A 23356-nucleotide genomic window follows, 5' to 3' on the forward strand; every position below is an offset into this window, starting at 1 on the left:
TGAGTATTTTATTTTTTTAAATACAGTTAGCTCAGAATAAGTGTTGAAAGTGTTTCTTTTTTTTTTTTTTAAGAAAGAAAGAAATCACAAACTATACAAGCAATCAACCTCACAGTACAATCAAAGCAAGTACTTAATTACAAAAGGACGAATAACCCAGAGAGAGCCAGAGCAGGAATATTCCCACTAAGGAAAAAAAGAAACACCGAGAAACTCCAGCTGGACCGCAGCCAAAACCAAAAAACAGAACCACTGCAAAAACAACAAACTGAAGTTGGTTTCAGGTGAGTTTCTCAGGTCCAAGCGGGGCTTTTATGTCTGTTTATCACATAAAATCCAACATGTTCAGAACTCTTTACTGGGCTGTAGGGTGGTCTGGAAACATCTCCATTATACTGTACCTTGCTGTGATTATTATGGGTGGTAATCTTACTGTATAAGGCACACACCACACACACACACACACACACACACACACTCCATCACTAACACACTTTGGCTCACAGACAATTAAATAGTCTTCTATATTTGTTTAGGGACAGGAGTTATCAGATTTAGATTGAACTAGTTACTACAGTATAATTAAAGTTAAAGAAGTCCAACCTGTTGAAGAATTACTAGTATTTGCATAGTATCCATGTTAAAGTGTTTACAGTGAATTAGGCCAGACCAGAGATTGCTCTGTAGTTTGTTGGAGTTTGTTTCTATTTGGACTTACCAGGATTGATTCTTGGGCTTTTAGAAACATGCCAAAGACTTTATGAGCAAATCGTTAACGCAGAGCAGCACTCAAAAAGTGGAGAAACAGCCGCTATTAAACTGCCACACCGACCGGCGTCTGGCATAAATCATACAAACAACGAGCCATAAATGTAGCAATCCCAACAAAAGCGTATGAAGGAATGTTTTCTCTGGGTTTGTTGTGATGCAGAGAATGACGGGAAGCCACAATCTCTGGATGTGGAGCTCCTCTCCACAGGAGAGTCTGTTATAGAAATACTTTCGACCCTGTACACGTTACATCCTTGTAGCTACACTGAAGAGAACTACAGTATATTGCTTCATTACAGTACAATCATCAACCACTGAATTACATTACAGCGCCTGACTCTCATCTAGTCGGACAGAAGTTGCATCTCAGCATGAAAGACAGGAAAAAGGGGGAAAAAATGCAGACAAAGATCAAAAATAAAAAGAATCTTCTGTGATAAACACGGTGTTGTATGTTTTCTTTGTCAACAAATCCGATGAAAAGAACAAAACCGAACTCATCTTGAAAATAATGCGCGACAAACACTATTTTTCCTGTTATTTGTGACCTATTTTAAAAGTTAACATCTTCAGCAGGAGCAAACATGCTTGAGGCAAAGTGCAACAGAGGTTGGAGAAGCCTGAATGCAGAAAGAGACAGAATTCTGACAACACAACAGTGTGAGTTTTGGTTATTTCATATGATCTGTGGATCATCATCCTTCAAGTTTCACCTCTTCCACCACTGAGCCCGACTTCATAAGCTCACCAACTACTGGCCTCAAGTTACAACATCCAGAGCGAAAGTCAGAAGCACTTGGGAGTAAAAGTCACAGAAGAGGGAAAATTGTGAGAAAGAAAAGGAGATGAAGTACAGAAACAACCACTTTTTCAGGTCATTCATTTCTAATTTTGACTGTATTTGCTTCTCTCTGGAATGACAAGTGATCCTGAGAAGCCTAAAGGGAGGAGGGAGACACAGCTAGAGGTCTCTTCTCCTGATGTTAAATACCATTAAACCAGCAGCATAAAGGACATCAGATATATATTAACAACTCTATTGATTTCATGAGAAAATGCTTACTGCTGAATTTAAAACCACGTTCTGATTTCAAAGTACCTGCTGTGTTTTCTGCACATTAAGACACCAGAGTATCACAATAAACCGTGTCCATATAAGGCAAAGTGATTAAAATCATTACATCGTACACAGAAGAAGTACTTTCAAAGGCCTGTGTGGACTTCGTTTGTAAAGTCCTGTCTTGCTGTTTTTACTCATTAGTTTTGTACCAGAAGTTAATTCACAAGTGCAAATTCGTTAAGTGAAATGTTAAGAGTTACAGACCGACGTTGTGGCGTGTCGAGGAATACGGTCCCTTCTTCATCCTAAAAAGTACTGACACTTTTCTAAATTCCTCTCAGAAAAAGTGTTCAGATGGTGATGCAGACAGAGTGGAAACCGCACTGCAAGTCTCCATCTCATCATGTATGTGTTGGACTTGCGACTTTTAAAAAGGTGAAAAATTTTATTAAACTGTTCAGCAAAAAAAAAAAAAAAAAAAAAAAAAGAAGAAAAATTAGCTAAACTAAGAACAAATTTATAAGCTGCAGCTTCAGTTTGCAGGATTTGAACCGCTGCAATCACATTGGAAAAAAGTCCTCTCCTTACATGCTAATGCTGGAAGAGTCCTTTTTATTGCCAGTGATCTGGATTTGCACTGACATTTCATGGATTCTTCTTCTGTCTGCGCTCCAACTCTCTACTGAGCTGGTAGCTTTTACAAACTCTTGACCAGATAGATCTCAATGGCTGTGTGTATCTCTACACAGACCCTCGTCTTGGTAGAAGAACGACTTGTTTTACAAATTAGAACAAAAAGAAAAAAAAAAAGTTGTCGCTTCAGCAGAACATCCACTTCAGTCGGAGGAACTGGGCTTTTTCTTTTGTGTCCTAAACGTTTAGAAAAACTGCTGCTGTAGTGACATGTAAATCAGTTGATGGATGGCAGATGGAAAATTCTGCAGTGCGCCGTTTCAACTCTTCCTGCTCTGTAACTATTTTTCTGTCTTGGCTTTTTATCAAGTAAGTCAATAATTCCTCATAAGCGGGTGTTGGGATAAAGAAGGTCAGAGCTGAGCGTGTTCTCTGAGACAGCTGGAAGCTGTAATAGAAGAGCAGAACCTGCAGCACTTTACAGTCACAGCCTCTTTGAAGTTTCTCAGGACTCGTCCGTGGCTTTGCCCTGGACCTGGTGGTGACTGTTGTTGCAGTTGACTTGTGAGAGCTGCAAGCTGCTGTGGAGTACTGAGCTGAGGCAACACATGGACTCAATCTCCTCTAGGAGGCCTGGATCCTGCCCCGCAGGTGACCCCGAGCCTTTACCCTGACCCAGACACAAGCCAAGCCCTAGGAGCCCCTCCTTGGACACCTCCTTCTCCCAGGGGACCTGCACGGTTGCCTGGTTGTTCCTCGACGAGGTCCTGTGGCCCTCAAGGTGACCCTTGCTACTCTGCCTGTTGAGGGACTTCTCTTGATAGTGCTTCACTGTCTCTTTGGACAGCACCTTCCTCCTGAGGATGCCAGTAGATGCAGTCAGATTCTGAACCTGAGAAGGCTCAGAAGGGCTCTGAGGATCTGAGATGGTCCGCGACCGGCCCACCGGTGTAGGAGAAGAATTTGGGGGAGAACCTGTGGCTGTATAACTGTGTGTGTGTGAGAGAGAGGGAGAAGGGTGTATGGGTGTAACTTTCTGGGACAGAGCGGGTGAGTAAGAGAAGCGGTCTCCTGGCGGTCGCCCTGCAGGTACAGGGTGAGAATCGGGGACTGATTTAGAGGACGCGAACTGGCGAGGGTGTGACCTGGAGACGTCAGCCTCCTGGGCAGGTGTTATGGCAGTGAAGGTGGGCTCGAAAGGCGCTTTCTGGAATTTTTTGGACACTTTCATGCTGCTCTTGTTGGGTTGTCTGCGTGGAGATGGCGGAAGGTGTTTTCCATGGATGGCGCTGTCATCCTGGCCCATGTTCCAGCCGCTCTGATCCCCTCCTACGCCACAGCTACTCTCATCTTCAGGTCTGGACTCGCTACAAAGCGCAGGCTTTGTTTGGTGGAAAAGAAAACAAAAATAGGAAACACTTTAGAAAATAGTTTCCATTAAGAAATATCTGCTGTTGAGTCTGCAGGTGGACATCCATATTAATTCCAGCTCAGTCAGGCTGGCGTATGGTTTCAGTAAAGCTATGACACATGACAAATCTCTGCTCCTTCATGACTAAATGAGTACAAACCCGAGCCTTTAGTTCCTAAAAGCTTTACAGATTTTTCCAAATTCAGCACATACCTGAACTAGTCATCTATCTCACACGAATGTATTCAATCATGTAATCATTTCTACAGAGCTATTTATCCTACATATTTTCTTCCGTCTCCTGACCTTACACACCGAGGTCTTGTAGTCTAAATCATCCATAGACATGAAGAAATCCAGACTCTTGGCGGCGCTGAGTTTTCCTTGATCCATCGTGGTGGTGGTGGTTAGAGAATCCAAGATTTCCTCCAGCAGGTTCATCTGACCAGAGCGCGAGGAGTCCAGGTCCAGCTCCAGGGAATCATCACTGTCCTCGTTGTAAGAAGGGACGTCCCCGCTGTCTTCAGAGGAGATCCTGAGAAGAGACAGCAGTGTTTTAAATTTTTCTGCACAACACACATTTATCCTTTTTAGAGAAACTCTATTGTAATATTTTATGCACATCCATCAACTAATGCTGTAATAAATGAGTCCACTTGGGGGCAGTATCATCATGGTTAAGAGAAAAAAAAACCCAGAGAAGACTATTTGTTTGGACAGCACTTGTCCACATTAAATCAAATTTTAAATCTATAATGTAAAGTCTCTTCAAAAATAAGAATAAAAATGCCTTTGGTGACTTACTTGCTGGCAGTGTCCAGCTCGTCATCATCAAGCCCGTAATCTTGAGGGCCCATTCTCATGGGGGACTTGCTGAAGTTTTGCTGTTAATGAGAATAACAAAGAGAGTGGATGCAGTTACACACATGGAATAACCTGATAAAATAACTAAAGCAGACCTGAAGGGCTCTCAGCTTCTCAGCGTATTAATATAAGACTCCTGAAAAACATACGAGTGGAGATAAATGTTCTGCTGAGGTGCAGCTTTTTCCGAAAACAGCAGCCCACCAGGAAAGAGATGCAGGTCTGTGACTGGTGGGTCCCCATAAGAAAGAACAAATAGCTTCTTTTAATGAGCTGAGTCGCTGCAGGCTGAAGCTAAATTTGTCAAATTTGGGTCTACAGGGATAAAAATCTTTAAGATCGCCTGCAGTAATTTGTCAAATTCAGCATTAGATGTAAACTAAAAGGCGCTTGACTGCTAAGATATGGGTGACTACATCGATCATTTGCATTATCTCACCAGTGCATGTGATTGTGTTTGTCACCACAGAGAGCTGAATGATCAGTCTGTAGCATAGTTGTCTGATGCGGTGAGTTTAATAAGCCACCTGTGTACCGTGTTTAATGGGCGAGTTAAAGAAGAGACAGAAGCTTTACAGAGCAGGGCAGGACTCTCCCCATGGGATCCCAAATCTGCCCCAGGCCACTTATTAGCATGCCTTCCACTACAACGCACATGTTCCTCTCACTATGTGTTCATGTTCACTGATGTTAACACTATCTCTCATTTTCTAATTTACACTCTTTGCTTTTTGCTGCTCATCTCCTGCGTCTAACCTCCTTCCTCTAACTGTCCCTCAGTCTGTGTCTTTTATGCACAATCAGCCACTTCCAGGGTACAGCTAACGCCATGGCGGTGCTGTGCTTTTTCTGTTTCTGACGCTTGTTCAGCTTCACCTTTTGTTTTGTCTGTGTGTTACCTCATAAACTGCAAAGCTGTAGCATTAAAACCCATCACCGAGAAATGATTCTTGCAACCATTAAGTGTGTGATGTGCTGTGAGGAAGGCGAACAAAACACTAAAAGGAAGGTAATGCATAGAAAACAGAAAGGAGGAAAAGTAGAACGATGAGGAAAGACAACTCAAAGCCCATAAGAATGACACTGTGTGTGTGTGTGTGTGTGTGTGTGTGTGTGTGTGTGTGTGTGTGTGTGTGTGTGTGTGAGGGGGGATTCAGTTGGTCAGTATTGAAACCAAGCTGGTCCTGATTAGTTGCCACAGTGCCAGCCAGACAGGCGGAATGTAACGTGTGGCTGGCTTGCCCTCATTTAGAGCCCGTGTTCGGCCACAAAATACACACATGCACACACTTCTGTGTGCACAAACTTGGTCACATACACACCCCATTACACAAAAAAAAAACAAAAAAAACCCACACACACAAAGAGTTAAAGTGCCATTTTCTCCATAAAAGTCAGCGAAGGAGATGTGTGCAGTAGCCACTTAAGCCTCTCAGCCATCAGGCTAAACATGAACACATGTGGTGGCACTGCTGATTGGCCGAGCCGCTCCCCTTCCATGGTAGCTTGGAGCTATAATGAAAGAGATTTCAGAGGGGCTCAGGCCTGGGATCCCTAAACAGCCTTTAATGGATTCCTGTGTCAGGGTAGTAAATCTGGGGCCAGGCCGACGTGCCAGCCAGCCGAAGCAGGCCAACAGAGCGGAGATGCACCTGTGAGACACTTGGGGAGGGTCTCTGCTTCGGACAGAAATACTTCCACACAAACGCTGCGAGCACGCGTGCTGAGTGATCGCGGCGCATGCAGTCTCTGAGACTGCTTATTTGTGCGAGCGGGCCATGTTTTGGGAGGGCAGGGCCCCTCTTTGCGTCTAGGTGTTTATTAAAGCAAGGTGAACCCAAACACAACCAGACACAGGTCATGAAGCCTGGCCCTCTGATCTCAGTTACAGCTCTGGTGCCGTCTACCCGAGAGGAAGTTCCACAGGGAGCAGTAAATGGATGGTACCTCACTTCACGGCTTTATCAATTTGTCATTCCCTCTCTTCACTGTGACCCTTCAGTGCAACATTTAAGATTAAGCTGTTTACAACAACCAAGCATTTTACAACATATGCGCCAAATTTGGCACAGCAGTGGGTTTATCACAGTTTCTTAAAAATGGCCAACATACCGCAGTCGTGTTGTTATTTAAGAGACAAAGCGAGCTTTCTCAGTCACTTTATCATGACTGAAATGTTTCTCCGGAGCTGCTGAGACCAAAAACTGCCCTTGATGCGCTATGTGTCAATGAAAGCAACAAAAACAACAATATAGACATTCGCAATGAGAGATTCTTCCCCCCTGTTAAGGCTGTGACAGCTCCGTCACCATCCCACATCTCTCCAGGCCTGACAGGACAGTGGAGAGCATGAAATAGGAGAACAACAGATTATCATACCGCTCCTTCATTAGTTTCTTGCTGTCGGCTAATGGGAAGCTGAAAGGTGAAAATGAAAAAGTGATTCTCACTCCATGCCTCCCTGTCTCTCGTTTTCTCCCTCCGTCAGTCTGCTGCCAGTGACAGATGTCACCGTTTCTGTCTGTCTGGCTCTCCATTCCTTCCTCTTCGCCACGTTGCTACGAGTAAGAGACCGAGCCGAGAGCACAGAGAGTGAAAAAAGTCAGGGGGAAGCAGGAGTCAGGAAAATAATAAAAAACGCTGCGGTTATTTCAGTAACACGAACTTGATCCAGAATTTGTGGCGATGTGGAGAAGCCCCTTCGTGTTTGTTAACAATGGGAATGGTTGGACATTTCATCTTCTATTTCAGGGTATTTTATGATTTGCATCTTAATGTAGTTATGCTGATTTGTGTCCTTGAATAACTGACTGAATAAGTAAAAGAAGTCACACTGTCTCCTCTGCTTTAGAAATATAATAAACAGAGCAAAGACATTGTGGACTGCGAGGAAAGAGGTGTAAACCAAACTAATCTTCTCTTTATTTCTATATTTTTACACTCCTGGCTTCCTCGATGAGCAAACAAACGTATGAAAGGTTCCCAAGTAAAAACATATTCCAATTTAAAAAACAAATGATCTTTCTGTGGTTATGAGGGGAAAACAGTCATCACCGTTCATTACAGCTGCTGCTTTAGGAGAAACAAACTTTTGCCTCCTCGTGCCTTCTTTCCTGCATGACCAGTTATGCGGAACAACTGTGTGTCTTTGTGACGGGGCCAAACACTGGTGGACTTTAATAGCTGCTCTAACATTATACATTTCATATGGTGTTTTCTGAGCAGGCACTGATCTCACAGTTTGGCAGTTTATGTAAAGAGATGCCGGTAAAATGCAAACAAAACCTTGGGGAGAAGCAAAGCCTTTGCAGAAGAACAGCCAAGTTTGTGTTTGCCTGTTTAAGAGCTGCTCGCTCGGAAGGAGGTGGAGAAAAAAAAAAAAAAAGTGTTTGAGGAAAGATCCGCTGCTCCTCTGTCCAACTGGCTGTTTCTGAAAGGCTGCTTCCTTTTCGCTTAGAAACAGGAGCCATATAAAAGTAGGAGACTGTACATTTTGCTCATTCTGTTCAACCAAACCAAACTCTTCCCGTGCAAATCACCAGGTGTCTTTCTGTGAATGGGTGCGGTGCAGTACGCCGAGGCTTCCAGCAGGTGGCACTTTGGTTTCAGAAAGGAATCTGGGAAGCTAAGCGAAGTGGAGACTACAAATACATACAAATACCCATGAAAACAGAGGTAGGTATGGACACAAACACTGCAGCTAACCTGTAATGCATCCAAACTGGTCATCCAACATTTATTGTCAATATCATTCTAATGAGCTATTTTACATTTTGAATAATTATAATTTTCATTAAGATTTATGACAAAAATACTCAACCATGCCGTATTATCTACAGCTCATTAATATACTGTGAATAACTTGTTAGGAATTCACTTTATTTCTCTTGCTTATTGTCATTGTTAGAAGTGTTTTCAATCATGTGCTGAATTTAATGAGCTTACAACGTCTGCGTATCGCTTTAGGAGCAACATTACATTATGGATGCATTTCCAGTAGAAACATGTGTGAAACAGGCGTAATGTATGTTCCTTGTAATTCAACACACATCAGAAGTCATGTGCACCGTCCATATATATCTATCCACTGATCAGTGAACACAACTCTGAAGTAGAATACACACAAACATTTCACACATGTACGCAGCATTCTATACACTTTGTTCATGTTTTACATCTGTGTTAGCCCCCGTTCCCACCCCCCTCAACCTGGAGCTGCTCTCCAGGCTGGCATCTCTCCTGCCTCGCCAGGTGAAGAGTCCAGAGCCTGGGGCTGAGCCCGGCCGCAAGCCTGCTGGCTGTCATTGTCCATAACACTGTCCCAACCTCTGCTCTCCTCTGTGCTCTTAACAGCTGTCATTCTCCTGCTTCCAACCTCGGGCAAAATGCATGCCTGCTCGTGCACATCCAGTACATACGCTTAGTATAGCCTCATGCATTGAAGGGCTGAGGTGTAGGCATACTTTGCATTTTTTGCAGCACACGATCACAAAACACACTCACACACACACACAATCAGCGCACTCACCAAACACTACAAATCACCGACATTGCTGGGTACGACTGAAATATGGATTCATATGACAGCAGCACTTCCACTTTGGTTCATGAGTTGGCTGATCAAATAGAATATGAATTTCAGAACTCTGATTATTTCACTATGATTAATTAAAGGAGCTGCACCAGGATCATTCATTTCATTTCAAGGACAGACAGAGATGTTTGCTTAAAAAATGATGAATGATGGAAATGCAGCAGGAATTTGCTTTCCTGTAGGAGGGTGGAATAACTTTAATCACATCACATTTTTTTAAGCTGCCAATGACAAAATGGTTTTGAATTTATCTGCAATAGCACATAAATGAGGCTTGGCTGCTTGGTTAGAAGCATGAGCACAACGTAAATGTGCCTATACATTCGGTCAAATGTGTGGACAGGCCTACACAAACGTAACTGGAGCTATATTTACTGTATCACTCTGATGTTGGCAAGCTACATTTCAGAAAAAAACATTAAAAGTATGACTATGTGGCATTAAGTAAATGTGGAAAATATCTAGCTGATCCGATTTATTTCAGTGCTGACATGCTGGTCAATACAGTCCATAAATGAGGTGGCATAGTGTATAAAAAGGAGCTCCAAAAAAAAAAAAATCTATGTGAAACATAAATTCTTTATACGAACATAAAGTGGATTTTTTTTCCCAGCACTACTTTATGGAAAAAAAGTCCTTTTTAAATCAAATCTGTTTGAAAAAGTTTAAGTTTACATTTTTAAATCTGTGTTTCTGAATAGACTTTAACGTGACCACTTTCATATGTACACCACCAATGCAGTCTACTACAAAGAAATCTGATCTCTGTGATGATGTAATGACTAGATTTGACGTTTCTGGATGGATTTGAATAAATAATTAGGATACTTATTGTCCACACAACACATAAAACATCTTCAAGTTAATAAAATGGACCTAATTGTAGCTGTCACTGTTATATTTGCATTTGTTTAAGGCATAAACAGGAATTTAACAACATTTTTTATGCTTTTTAAATAGTAACCTAGTCAAGGTAGGTCAAGCAGAAGGACTCTACATGTGGCCATTAAGACTAGAGGGAGGTTTACTGATAATTTCACTTAACCTTTATTTAACCGTGTTAGTCCCACTGAGATCAATTTCTTGTGCAAGAACACCTGGTCAAAAACAGTCGTGGGCAGAACAACAGTATCAACATTTTATAGGAGGGAGACTCAGGAAAAAAAAAAGATAAAAGGTGAAACACAAAGAAAGTAGAAACAATAGATGTTTTTTTCACCAACTGAATTGCAAATATGATGTGAAATAAACAGCTGCTGGAGACATCGGTGGTAGTTACATCTGAAAGGAAAAACCTACAGTAGATGTCTTCATCATATTATGTCCTCACCACATATTTTTACTGTGAACAGAAACATTCTTCCTGACATTAAAGTTTATGAGAGATGAGTCTAAAAATGTAGAAAACCTGAAAACTGAGTGGAAAACCAACAAAACATGCAAAACATTTATATCTTCCAGAATATTTCTGTACATTTTAGGATTAATAAAGTAGTTTTTTTTTTTCTTCATGTCCAGTCTTGCTTTTAGTGGAGAGAAAAGGATTAAAGTTCACATTTGTTGGTGCTGCAATATACTGATAGACCTAATGTTAGAAAGCTGAAGCAACGTTAAGAGGACTATAAGTAAAAACAGGGAGGATCGCTGGGTGTGGTTGACTTCATGTTAACACACATATAAAAGCTGCGTGGTGGGACACGCTGTCCTTAGTACCGCCTGTCCCTCCTTCAGTGGTCTCCAGGGACCTGTTACTGTGGCGATGAGCAGGCCTGAATGGCATGACCAGAAGTGTCAGCGTGTGTATTTCCTGAATGCAGCGTACGTGTTGTGCACATCAACCGCATGTTAACAGTTAATCTGTGTGTGTGTGTGTAGGCTCGTCTTTGTGTGTGCGCTGGCTGTTGGGGGCGGGTGAGGTGTCCGAGAAGGCCTTTAGAAAAGCCCTAATTGCTGTTCCTCTCTTCTCCCCTGGCCGTCACACCTTCCCCGCGCTAAGCCTTTCCAGCCTCATCACACACACAGGAAACGCAACACTAATTAGACACAGCACAACCTCTCCTAATCACACTCTTACATGACTGTGACCAAAATGTCAGCATGTGCAAGCAGGCTAGTTTTATATTTTGTGCTTTTTTTTAAAAGCAGAATTTGGAGTCCAGTAAGAGGCGAAAAATCTCCAGCTGGGACGACAGAGGTGCAGATATGAGGTGGGAGATGATATAACCACCATCCCTGTGGCTATGTGCATGTGTTTAATACAAAAGTGTGAAATTATAATGGGATGAAACTTAACTTCCTACACTAAGAAATAAAAGTGCACATTTTCATTTAAACTGCACTTTGCTGTGTTGTAATTAAAATAACATTTTTTTTTTTTTAACTCTGCTCATATATTTATTGATGAATGTGTACTTTGGAAGCGTGCATGCGCTTGCACATCACACTGAAGCTCAACAAAGAAAAGAAAAAAAAATAATGCTATCTAGTTATGGTGCACAAGCAAATTCTTCAGAGGAAATGCTGACCTGCAGACGAGTTGCTTCGACTGTCCGTGCTGTTCAGAGAAAACTACTGAATGTACAACATGAGTGCGTTGAAAGAAAAAAAAAATGCTTATGATTACATTTGGAACCCTGACAAACTACTGTACTTCCAAGAGCTGTTACAAGATAGAAAGAGTGTGAGGAGGAGGGGGGGGGAAGAGAGAGGAGAGGGAATGAGATAAAAAGAAGGCAAGAAGATCTAGAGCTAGAAAAAAAAAGGGAGGGGGGGCAATGAGAACAAAAAGTGGACAGAAAAGAGTGCAGAAGTGGAAGACTGAATCCATGTCGGTCAAGTGAAAAGTGAGCTTTGGTATGATCAGTCAGTGTAAGTGTAGTTAACTCATTTACTGATGTGCATCTGTGTGTGTGTGTGTGTGTGTGTGTGTGTGTGTGTGTGTGTGTGTGCGCGCATCATACCCGTCTCATCTTCTGCAGTCTCCTTGGAGACAGGCTCTTGGTGCTGGTAGGAGACCCTGCACAGACCGGCATCCCCTCTTCCTCCTCTTCCTGCGAGAGAAGATTAATATAAATCTGGCAGTGTCTGTGTTATGAATGACCTATCCTGCCTGGAATTTGTGGGTTTCTGAACTAAAGCAATACTGCCATATATCCAAGGTCTAATTTTACAGTTATGTTATATATTCACTAAACAGATGCCTTTATCCGAAGCAGCACTGTGGCTTTGTGTCTTTAGCTGGAATGATAGATCTGCCAAGTTAGAAAGGACTGACAACTTGCTATTGCACTGATGGATAAGTTTGGTTAATACAACAAACAGTTAATGTTGGCTACTAGTTTGACACTGGAACACCCGTGATAGCCCACACGAAGCAGGTGGTTTGTGGTTTTTTTCCAGGGTTCCTGTGTAGAACGATGCAGCTGGCAAAAACACAAGTGCCCTGCAGATCTGTACACAAACCAAGTTTTATTCTGAACCAACAGGAAATCTGTTTAACTTCAAAACCAAACAGATTTCTGCACTTCTGTTTGCTTCCACCAAGTGCGTTTGTGTGTGCAAACATGGTGCAGAACAACGCACGCGCCACCTCTTCATCATCGGTGCCCTCTCTTCTATTTCCCACTGACAGATCAAACTGCTATTGCCTTATCAAATCCATCAGGCTTATGGAAACATACACCTCGTTACATTAGCTTTGAGGAAATCACAGGCTCACTGATGAAATATGCAGACAATAAAAGAGAAAGAGGGGTTGGGGCTCGGATGACATGACAGGCCATAGCCAGAGGGGCGCTAGTTAAAAATGTACAGCCCCGAACAAAGCGCTAAGCAGGCTTCAACAGTCATTAAAAGGGCCCTACGTCAGAATCACACGCTCCATGTAAAGCAGCCTTCCTGTCGGTTTCTATGAAGGAGGCGTGTGTCTGTCTGTGTGCCTCAGACCAGAGTTGTGTACATGTGCATTGGCACGCCTTGCAGGACCTGTGCATGCACATCAGGAAGGTGTGAAGGTCCAGGCAGCTCACCCTCGCTTTAAGTCTGCCCTTAATGTCCCGAATGCCCCTCTTGGCATGACCCTTGGCCTAGGAGGGAAAAAAAACAAGACAGGCACACACACAGATTACTAATCAAAACATGTTGCATTAACATTCTGTTCTAGTTTCATGTAACATCAAGAAATGCTTTGATCCCCGTGGCAAAAACAGGCAGACAAAAGGCTGGATAAGAGAGCCTCGCGCACTAACAGGAGGCGATAACATGAAAGGGCACCCTGACCACCTATCGTACAGCACGTAATGACACGGCTCTGCTCATCAAACAGACGCCAGTCATGAACAATGATCCCATTACTTCCATGGCCAATTACAAATGACACCATTTTAAAGTTAATATTGATATATTCACACATAGCAATTCAGTTTCTCAGTCAAAGCTACAAAATATAATCTCAGGTCTGTTTCAACTCATCTTTTATGGATTTGATCATTCCTAACAATGTAAAGATAAATAAATAAATTAAAAAAAACAGAAAATACCTTTGACACAGCTGTGTTGAAGAGTGCTCCACCTCTCTGTAACAGAAAAAAAACTGAGTCATGTCAAGGCAATTTTGCTTAAATCTGACAAATTCTATATATATATATATATATATATATATATATATATATATATATATATACACACATATATACACACATACATATATATATACACACATACATATATATATACACATACACACATACATATATATATATATATACACACACATACATATATATATATATACACATATATACACACATACATATATATATATACACACACATACATATATATATATATATACACACACATACATATATATATATACACACATACATATATATATATATATATATATATATATATATATATATATTCATTTAATTCATTCATTCATTCATATATACACACACACACACATATACACATATATATATATATATACACACATATATATATATATACATATATATATATATATATATATATATATATATATACACACACGCATATAACCCCCTCCCTCACCCACCCCTCCCACCTCCCCAGAGTAGGGCGGGTGGTAGGTGGCTGTTCATCTCTTAAGCTTGGGTTCTCTATCAGAGTCCTGGGAGCTTGAGAGTCCTACACAGTATCTTAGCTGTTCCTAACTGACTGCGCTTTTCTGGATGGAGATGTCTGATGTTTCACCAGGTATCTGTTGGAGCCACTTCTCCAGTGTGGGGGACACGGCCCCCAATGCTCCAATCACTATAGATACTGCTGTTGCTTTCACCCTCCAGGCCTTCTCCAGTTCTTCATTGAGGCCTTGGTACTTCTCCAGTTTCTTATGCTCTTTTTTCCAGATATTTCCATCATTGGGGATGGATACATCGGTCACTAGGGCTTTCCTCTGCTGCTTATCCATGATCACTATGTCCGGTTGGTTGGCGTCCACCAATTTATCTGTCTGGATCTGGAAGTCCCAGAGAATCTTAGCCCTCTCATTCTCCACCACTTTGGGGGGAGTTTCCCACTGGGACTTAGGGCTCTCCAGTCCATTTTTTACACAGATGTTCCTGTACACTATGCCGGCTACTTATGGCGCTCCATGTATTCTTTGCCTGCTAGTATCTTGCACCCTGCTGTGAGGTGCTGGATTGTTTCAGGGGCTCCTTTGCATAGTCTGCACCTGGGATCCTGCCTGGTATGGTAGATCTGGGCCTCGGTCGCTCTGGTGCTCAGGGCCTGCTCCTGTACTGCCATGATTAGGTCCTCTGTGCTGTCCTTCAGTCCAGCCCAACATCTCATTCATACTTTAAATGACCTATTGGTTTAGCCAGTTCCAAATGTAGTAAAGCAGTGTTTCTCAGTCCTGGTCCTCAGGACCCACTTCTCTGTATGTTTGAGCAGTAACTGTACTTTGATGCATCTGAATGAAATCAATGGATTACTCGCTAACTTGACAAGAACTTGATGAAACCTGATGAGTAAGTTCATTATTCTGAATCACATGTTGGAGAAGGAACAACAGACAGTGGGTTATGAGGACCTGGAATGGGAAACACTGCAGTAAAGCATATCTGTAAAGATGAGAAAATGGCTTTATGATGATGTTCTCCATCTAATTTGGTTGAGCCTGAATGTGTCTACCAAGAGGAACAAAAGAAACCAAGTGTGCACCAAACTTATTGGCCCATCCCTGAGTCTAGAGACTGAAAATGGAATGGAGTTAATACTTTAATAAGAGGGAAAGTTCAGGCTTTTGACACAAAAAACTTGGTCCTGGTTTCAGTGTGTAACATTTGTGGCTCCTGACAGAAATGCAATTTTTGTTAATATTTAATATTTTCCATCAATATTGTAATTTATGTAGAATCTAGGTGTTGCTCTTTCTTAACCAGAAAAGACAAAGTAATCCCTCTCTAAAGTTGGTGTCTGGCTTAAATAAAATTATGAATAAATAAAATGACGCCAAGCATGTATCAGTTTGTTATATTCAACATCCATCCATTGGCTTTAGCACACCTGCTCAATTAATCAAAAGCTAAACACACATCGTCATTAACACTCGGTGAATCTAAAACAAGTTTCTAGAAAAACCCAAATAATCAGTTCTAGGATGAAATCCAGAAAACAAGAAAAGCTCCCCATAAACACACAAAACTAATTTCACACTTATGCAAAATAAATGTATCCATTTCATCACTCGTGACCAATAGAAGCGCTCATAAATACATTTATCCACAAAGACTTCTGCTCTTTTTTTATCAGCCTAATCTTTGCCAGTTGTGAAGTTTCTGATGCAGTTTTCAGGCAGTGAACGTGTCAAAACCAAAGAATGTGTGTGAGTGCAGATTAAATAAGGGTGGGGTTGGGCCACACAAAGAAACAGAGCATGCAGAGTGTGTGAGTTTACCTACACAGTTAAGTTGAACTACATGAATAGCTTGGCTTGCCTATTAAATTGGACATATATCATGGTGTAGGAGCACAGGCAGGGAATCGGTACAATAGATGGCCAAATAGCCTTTTTCAGCTTGTTAGCATCAGGTTTTTTCCTGCTGACCTATTACATCACAGGTAAAAACAACTAGTGAACAATTTCATTGACATGAAATGTTTATAAGACGAGTGGGGAAGTGGTCACCTTTACAGCTGGAGGGATTTAATGCTTTATCTGTGTCTTGTGGTTCTTCTCTGTTGTTCCTGATTTCCTCTTTTTTTCCTAAACTTCCGAGTCAAAGTGTTACACAGTCAGAGCCCATCAGCCAGCCAGAGGTAACCTGAACTAACATGATAATTTAGGTGTGCCAGACCTACTTTGAATATTGATTCAGACGTAAAAACATCTTTGTGTGTCATAGGGACTTACATAGTTACTGAGCTTTTCTATCATTGTATAAAAGCAATAACTCACTTACTTTCTTATTCATTAAGATGCAAAAGGGATTCTTCTGCTTTTTATTTTTGTAAAAATGTTCTCTATAAATCGATATCTACATTGAAATCTGCAGAAACTGCAAGGACAGTACGGCATTTTGTTGCATGAGACTTCTGTTTCAGAACTTTCAAGCAGCTATGAGTAATCACAGCACATCGCAGATGGCTAATTGGAGAGTGGTGCATCATCTATAATCTGGATATCTGCTGGCTACACTTAAGCTGTAAAACACTGACAGTAGTCCAGACAGACAGAGTCCTGCTGACGGGAATCACTTCATATTACAAACATCATCAGTGAACACTAAACAATGACTTCTGCCAACGCTGTCATAGATCATATGGGATTTTGCACAGATTTCAACATCACTACATTAAAACTAAAAGCACCCAAGTAATATTTATAAACCAAAAACAATCTACCAGTGTAATCTACAGCTGCAGAAAACAGTGGTGACACAGAATAATAACAATAAAAAAAAACCCACAATAAACTCAGATTCATTGCAAGCAGGAGGTGATGGAAGGGGCTGTGTGTGATTGATTCATACTTTGACTTCAGCAGACTGACACTGTGGTACCCAATCTCTACGTGTTCCTTTCTTATCTCACTCCGAGCTGCTGCTTTCCTACTTTGCTGTCTGTCTGTTTGGTCTTTAGTGTAAGCACAAAGCGTTGGCTAAATGGCTAAACAGAGTAAATGGCAGACAGCGTTTCAGAAGTTGGCAGAGGGAGAGGAGGAGAGGGGCCGAGGTGAAGGCCTCTCTTATAGATCCCTGTCAGTCAGGAAGTGTGAACTTTAACAAACCTTTGAAGAGCACTCTAGAGAACTAATTCAGCCTTAGCTGACGGCCTGGGGAGATGGGGCGGGTGAGGGAGAGAGACTCAGTGAGAGCAAGCGAGAGAGGGAGGGACGGGGAGAAGAGGGGGGTGTGACAGAGATGAAAAGAGGGAGAGAGATAAAGACAGATAGATAAGGGAAGGAAGGGATAGGCGGAAAGAGCCAGAAAGAGATGAAGGGCCGAGAGATGTATGTTCTTGGGTTGGTTCAGCCGAGTAACGCTTGTGTTTGCTGCCAGATCAACATGTCATGTCGGAGGACGTCTTGTCACGTCAAATCACTTCTGTCTTCCTCCCTGTCTGTATCCACTGTCCTGCTGCACGCGCCGCTACACACACCACACTGCACTCCAGCTGGATCTGTACATTCAGGCAACCCCTTCATTCCAAAAGCAACACCAAGACTTCAAACACTGAGTTGTGTCAATCACGCCATCAATTAAATATAGCTGGAAGAAAATGAGTGAAATGCCACTGAGAAAAGCTTTTAGGTTACGATACACTGGACAGAATTACCTTCACAGTGTGCATCCACTGCTGGTAGGACCTTGAATTACCTGAAAAAATATAGAGGACAAGAGAAGAGAATCACTCATTTAACCCTCAGTTATGACCCTGATGATGTAGAACGGGGGTGTAAAGTTGGTCCTCGAGGGCCACCGTACTGCAGGTTTTCGATGTATTCTTGCTTTAACACACCTGACTCAAATTAGATGATCTAACAGCCTATAAACTTCACCACAATGACTCATTAATTTGAGTCATGTGCGTTTGAGCAGGGATACATAGAAAACCTGCAGGATTGTGGCCCTCGAGGACTGGAACTGGACACCCCCTGATGTAGACGACAGGAAGAATCTGCAAATGCCTGGACATTAACGTCCAATTTAATATACATGTTCAGGGGTTCAAATTTAATTGTACAAATGAACACAATCATTATTAAAATGTCGAGTTTTAGGACACATAATTAGTGCACGATGTCTGGAAACCATCACCGAAAACCAGCCTTGATTTGCTGTTCCTAGTCGTCTGCTGTTGTTGATTGGCTTTCGCTTTGCCTACATGGTAAAATAATCATCTTAATATGATTTTAATATATTTTCATTACATCTGTTGGAGTATTTCGTATTGTCATTTTTTTGTTCAGAAAAGCAGTGTTTAGGCTAAATTAAATTTTTCTTATGAATTCGAGCAGAAACCTTGAAAGAAACTCAAAAGATGCAACTGATGCAGAGGTTGCAACGCGGTCCTTTTGTAGTTTTACATGTTGCAGTTCAGTTGTAAATGGTGTAAAATGATCTGAGCTCGTCTATTATGCATTATACAGCTTTCTAAAGAATTCAACTATGAAGATCTTTTTTCTCCCTGTGGTCTTATCTGACAATCAGGTCAAGATGAAGTGAGGAAGACGCAAAAAGGCCAAAAATATAATAGGAAATTGAGCTGCAACATCTAAATGGACACAATCTGTCATGTAAAGATGCATAAACATAAAGTCTTTAAGATTAAATTATTTTATTTGTTAGAATCTATTTACTTAATTTGATCTAAATTAATTTTTTTTTTTTTTTTAAAAATAAAATATTTTGTCTCACAGTGAATCTGATATATCAGGTAATGGATGAAATATTCCCCTAAGAAACAGGACATCCCCTAAATAAATGCATCATCAGTTGCTGCAGATTACTTTTACAGAAACAAACAACTATTACTTTTATTAGATGGATTTTTCATAGTTTTTGATAATGAATCTGAGAAACAGAAACTGCTTTCAACACTTTATATGTTAATAGATTGTTGAATGTATAAAAGACTAAAAAGCATGCTGCTCTAATTAGCGACATGCTAGCTAGTACATATCACATTAGCAATTTGTGTAATTATTGGATAAACCTGTTTGGTTGAGCTTGTAGGTTTGTGTGTTTTGCAATAAATTGCTTGTGTGGAATTTTATTTGTTATGCTTTATTTACAGCGTGCCTCCGAACAACTCCCAGCTTCTACAGTCAAGCAGTTGTATCACCTCACCCTTCCCCCCCATCCCTCCAAATAAATCGGACCTTGGTGTGATCATTGAAAACAGAGAAATACTGCAGGGCTTAAGAAGCAGGTCGAAGGGTTTACATCGGACTAAGAGTAAAAAAAAAAAAAAAAAAGTTTTACATTTTCAAATGATAAAACTTACTCAAGATCACTGCAGTGTAATCAGAATAAAACAATATTGTAGCTGATTATTGACTATTTTAGAAACTTGATAAAGAAACCTTTTGGTTTTATAGCTTAAATGGTTTTGTTTTTGTTTTTTTTTAACATTTTCACAGCACAAGAGCATCTGTGCATTAAATGAAATGTGGAAAATAAATATAGTGCAGCTAACTGATAGACGAGTCTAGCATTACTCACTTCCACAGAAGCCCCCCTCTGTGATCTCTTCTTCAAACACGTCGGTGAAGCCGCGGCCTGCATTCAATTTGGCCAGTCGTCCGTCGATGAACTACAACCATAAATTACAACATGCTTATTAAAGACTGGAGGATATAGGTTGGGGGGTTGGCACACTCACACAAATGCACACACACAAATACACAGATTCAAACACTCCGGCCACAGAGGAGTGTTATTAATCCTACCTGACGGAAACTACATCCCAAGATTAGGTGGGCTGCAGGTAATAGGGATTTGTTAATGTGTAGCAGGTGAGGGATTAGAGCAGCAGACTACATGCTGCACACTGTCTGAGACATGAGGAAGTTTCATTTCCTCCCTTTGTAACATGGAGCGCATAAAATGCCATCTCGTAAATATGGACTAAGACAGCTAAAACATTTCATAAGCACAGTTCTGCAAGCATCAGCAAACACAAGTCTGATAAACAGAACGCATTTACAGGAGATCTAACTGATGATCAGGGAGGAGACTGAACAACAGAAACACTTCGGAGGTTTTTTTCTTTTTTTTGCTCCATTTTGGCTCATTATTAGAACTTTGCTTCTTTATTAAAAAATTCACTCAAAGCAGAAACAGAAATATTGATCGCTCACTATTTTCTGGTTACTGAAGCAACCAAACTGGTCCCAGGACATTGGGAGTTTCCTGTCCCAGAGCTACAAATATCTGGTCACATTTCAGGGAATAAAATTTTGTTTAGGATGTTTTTCTTTTATTTTTCTGTATAAAAAGCTTAATTTTCTATCTGATAAGTCTATTATTTATTAATCAACTTCTCCAACCAGTTAAAGATTCTTTGAGCTTTATAATGACAACTCCTCTTAGGTTGTTCTTTTAAACATAAAAACTTGATAGGGACATATTGGCAGATCACTTTAAAATTAAAAAAACAAAACAAAACATAAACTTCAGCAATCTTGAAAGTGTGTCTATGGTGCAACAACAGTGCAGGCGGTTCTGGGGCGCACGTCCTCAGGGACAGCCTGCTAACTAGCGACCGACATGGCCACCCGCTCCTCTGGTCAGGAGAGCTGGAAACTCATCATTAGATCATTTTAATGAGAGGTGAGACTGCAGGTTCTATCCTCTGCTCAGCTACATGGCTGGCCCAATTAGCAGAGATAATCAACCCAAATCATCACCTAGCCCAAGCCTCCACTTATATCCCCCAGCCCCCACTCTAACCCCAGCCAGATTACGTGCCTCACTCTGGGCCCTAATTAGACATTACTCAACAATGGCAGACTGTGATCATACACATGTAAACCAACACACACACAAAAAAACATTCAATCTAGTAAATGTGTATGCACATGGGGACACACAAATCAACAAAAAAGACCTGCGACCTTTCTTTGTTTTGATAGAAAGGCCACTAAAACTAAAAATGTTAATAAAAATAGCTTTAATTTCATTCAAATAAGAAAGTAAAAGATTAACAGACCGATCCAACATGAAGCTTGAGCCAAACATACCAAAAGAGTCAAGCCAGAGTATGCAAACCATTTTCAGACACACACACAGCTCAACACTTCCAACACTTCCTGCTCCATCTCCTCATGTTTCCATGGCATCTCGTTTCCTGTCGCTGTTTCATAAAATAAAAAGGAAGAGTTATCCCATCTGGCTACCAGCACGCAGACTCATTCGCAGGTCAGTCTCCATGGCCTGGATTTATTTAAGCTCCTGAAATATGAAGCCAGACAGGGTTTATTTGTGCATTTACAGAGATATTCAGCTGCAAAAAAGATTTCAAGTCCCTCTTTATTTGTTATATCCTCGTCCATTAAGTTATCAATTTTACTGGCAGCAAGTATGAGAGAAAATAATCAATCCTGATCACCGAGCGCTTTTCTGGAGCCGATGCTTAACAACTATTATTTGCACTGCATTTGAATTTGTTAATTTGACCTGCAGCTGTAATACACAGCACTGGATGGAAAAACTGCATCAACAGATTGTTAGATCCATGCAGATAATTTGGTTTTGTAAGTACAAGCAGCTCTTTGGAAGACTGCCTCTTTCTGTTCAACTACACCGCCAATGAATTAATATCCATATAGAAAACCTCTGGCAGTAAATCATCCGAGGACAAGCTCCCCTACAGATTCTTCCAACAAGAGGAAGAGAGTTCATTTATTCCGTCTCTGCTCACATAACACACACATGTAAATGTGAGTCTATATGAGTGTAGGAGCTGAGGACAGTTGATAGGAAGCAGGTTAATGTTGACAGATGTTCCCCCGCATTCTTTTGGAAGATTTCTCCCACTTGTTCTGTTCTGAATGGAGACGTGTTGCTGGACCGAGGAGCTCAGAGAGCTAGAGGGGGGAAATGTGACATTATGAGTGTATGCAGCCAACGAGTGTGTTTATTTAAGGTAAGTTTAATGTCAGTTACTCACAGAGGAATAAAATAAAATCACTTAAGTTTATGAGTTGAGCTACCTAAACACACAACTCAAATACAGTTTATATGTGTCTATTAAACTAATGTGAGTATTTTACATTAAAAGTGAGCTTGTTTATAATTTTATTTATTTAGTAGATACTTATCCACCCTCTACTGACTCTGACTAGTCCACTTTGCACTTCAGGTCACCAGATATTTAGAAGTGCTGCTGATTTCTTTTAACAACTCAATGCTGCTCAAAATATGAGACTGTAATTCAAGGCTAATAATAAAACAAAAGGTAATTTAAGAGAGAAAAAACACTCAGTCAGTCAATAAAGAACCTGCAGAGAAGTAATTTCCTGTAGAGATATAGTAACACCTTCCTCTCAAGTAACACTTCTGAATTATGCACATATGGTTCAACCTGTCTAATGTGCACTGAGGTCAACAGAGTTCAAGAATATGGTTTACATTTACATTGTGAAGCTTGGTCAAGCAGAGTGTCAAAACAAACTGGCTGTGAAGTGAATAAAATGAGATAAAATGATATTAACCACTACCCTTGTTCTTATCAATCATTTCATTCATCTCTGTGATACCTGAACAACCCAAACAGCTTTTCTATACTATCCAAGCATAAAAATTATAGTTTGATGGCCAGTCAGTCCCATCTGTCCACAATCCCACTAGGATATAAACCATAAACTAGTCGTGCAACATACACTTAAAGAAGAAGATGCCGCTCCCTTTTAAATGCAATGTTTGTAGACTCTTATCTGTTTTTTATTTTAAAGTCTAAAATATACATACACAGTTGTGCTCATATGTATTCATCCCCTTTCATTAAAGAAAAGGCTGAATTTACAACA

General features: G+C 40.9%; 1 protein-coding gene across 1 annotated transcript in view; it reads right to left on the reverse strand.

Moving 5' to 3' along the window:
* Positions 1-2376: 2376 nt before the first annotated feature.
* Positions 2377-23356, reverse strand: part of dennd1b (DENN/MADD domain containing 1B) — a 105561-nt gene continuing 84581 nt past the window's right edge. Inside the window, exons 16-23 of the mRNA XM_079245010.1 lie at positions 20049-20139; positions 18160-18200; positions 13872-13907; positions 13362-13418; positions 12294-12383; positions 4680-4759; positions 4191-4410; positions 2377-3845 (exon numbers count right to left, since the gene is read on the reverse strand). Coding sequence (XP_079101136.1) covers positions 2970-3845; positions 4191-4410; positions 4680-4759; positions 12294-12383; positions 13362-13418; positions 13872-13907; positions 18160-18200; positions 20049-20139 — 1491 coding nt within the window. The 3' untranslated portion in view covers positions 2377-2969. The remainder of the gene's footprint in view (positions 3846-4190; positions 4411-4679; positions 4760-12293; positions 12384-13361; positions 13419-13871; positions 13908-18159; positions 18201-20048; positions 20140-23356) is intronic.

This window comes from Telmatherina bonti (assembly GCF_933228915.1).
Source record: "Telmatherina bonti genome assembly, chromosome: 8".
NCBI lineage: Eukaryota > Metazoa > Chordata > Actinopteri > Atheriniformes > Telmatherinidae > Telmatherina > Telmatherina bonti.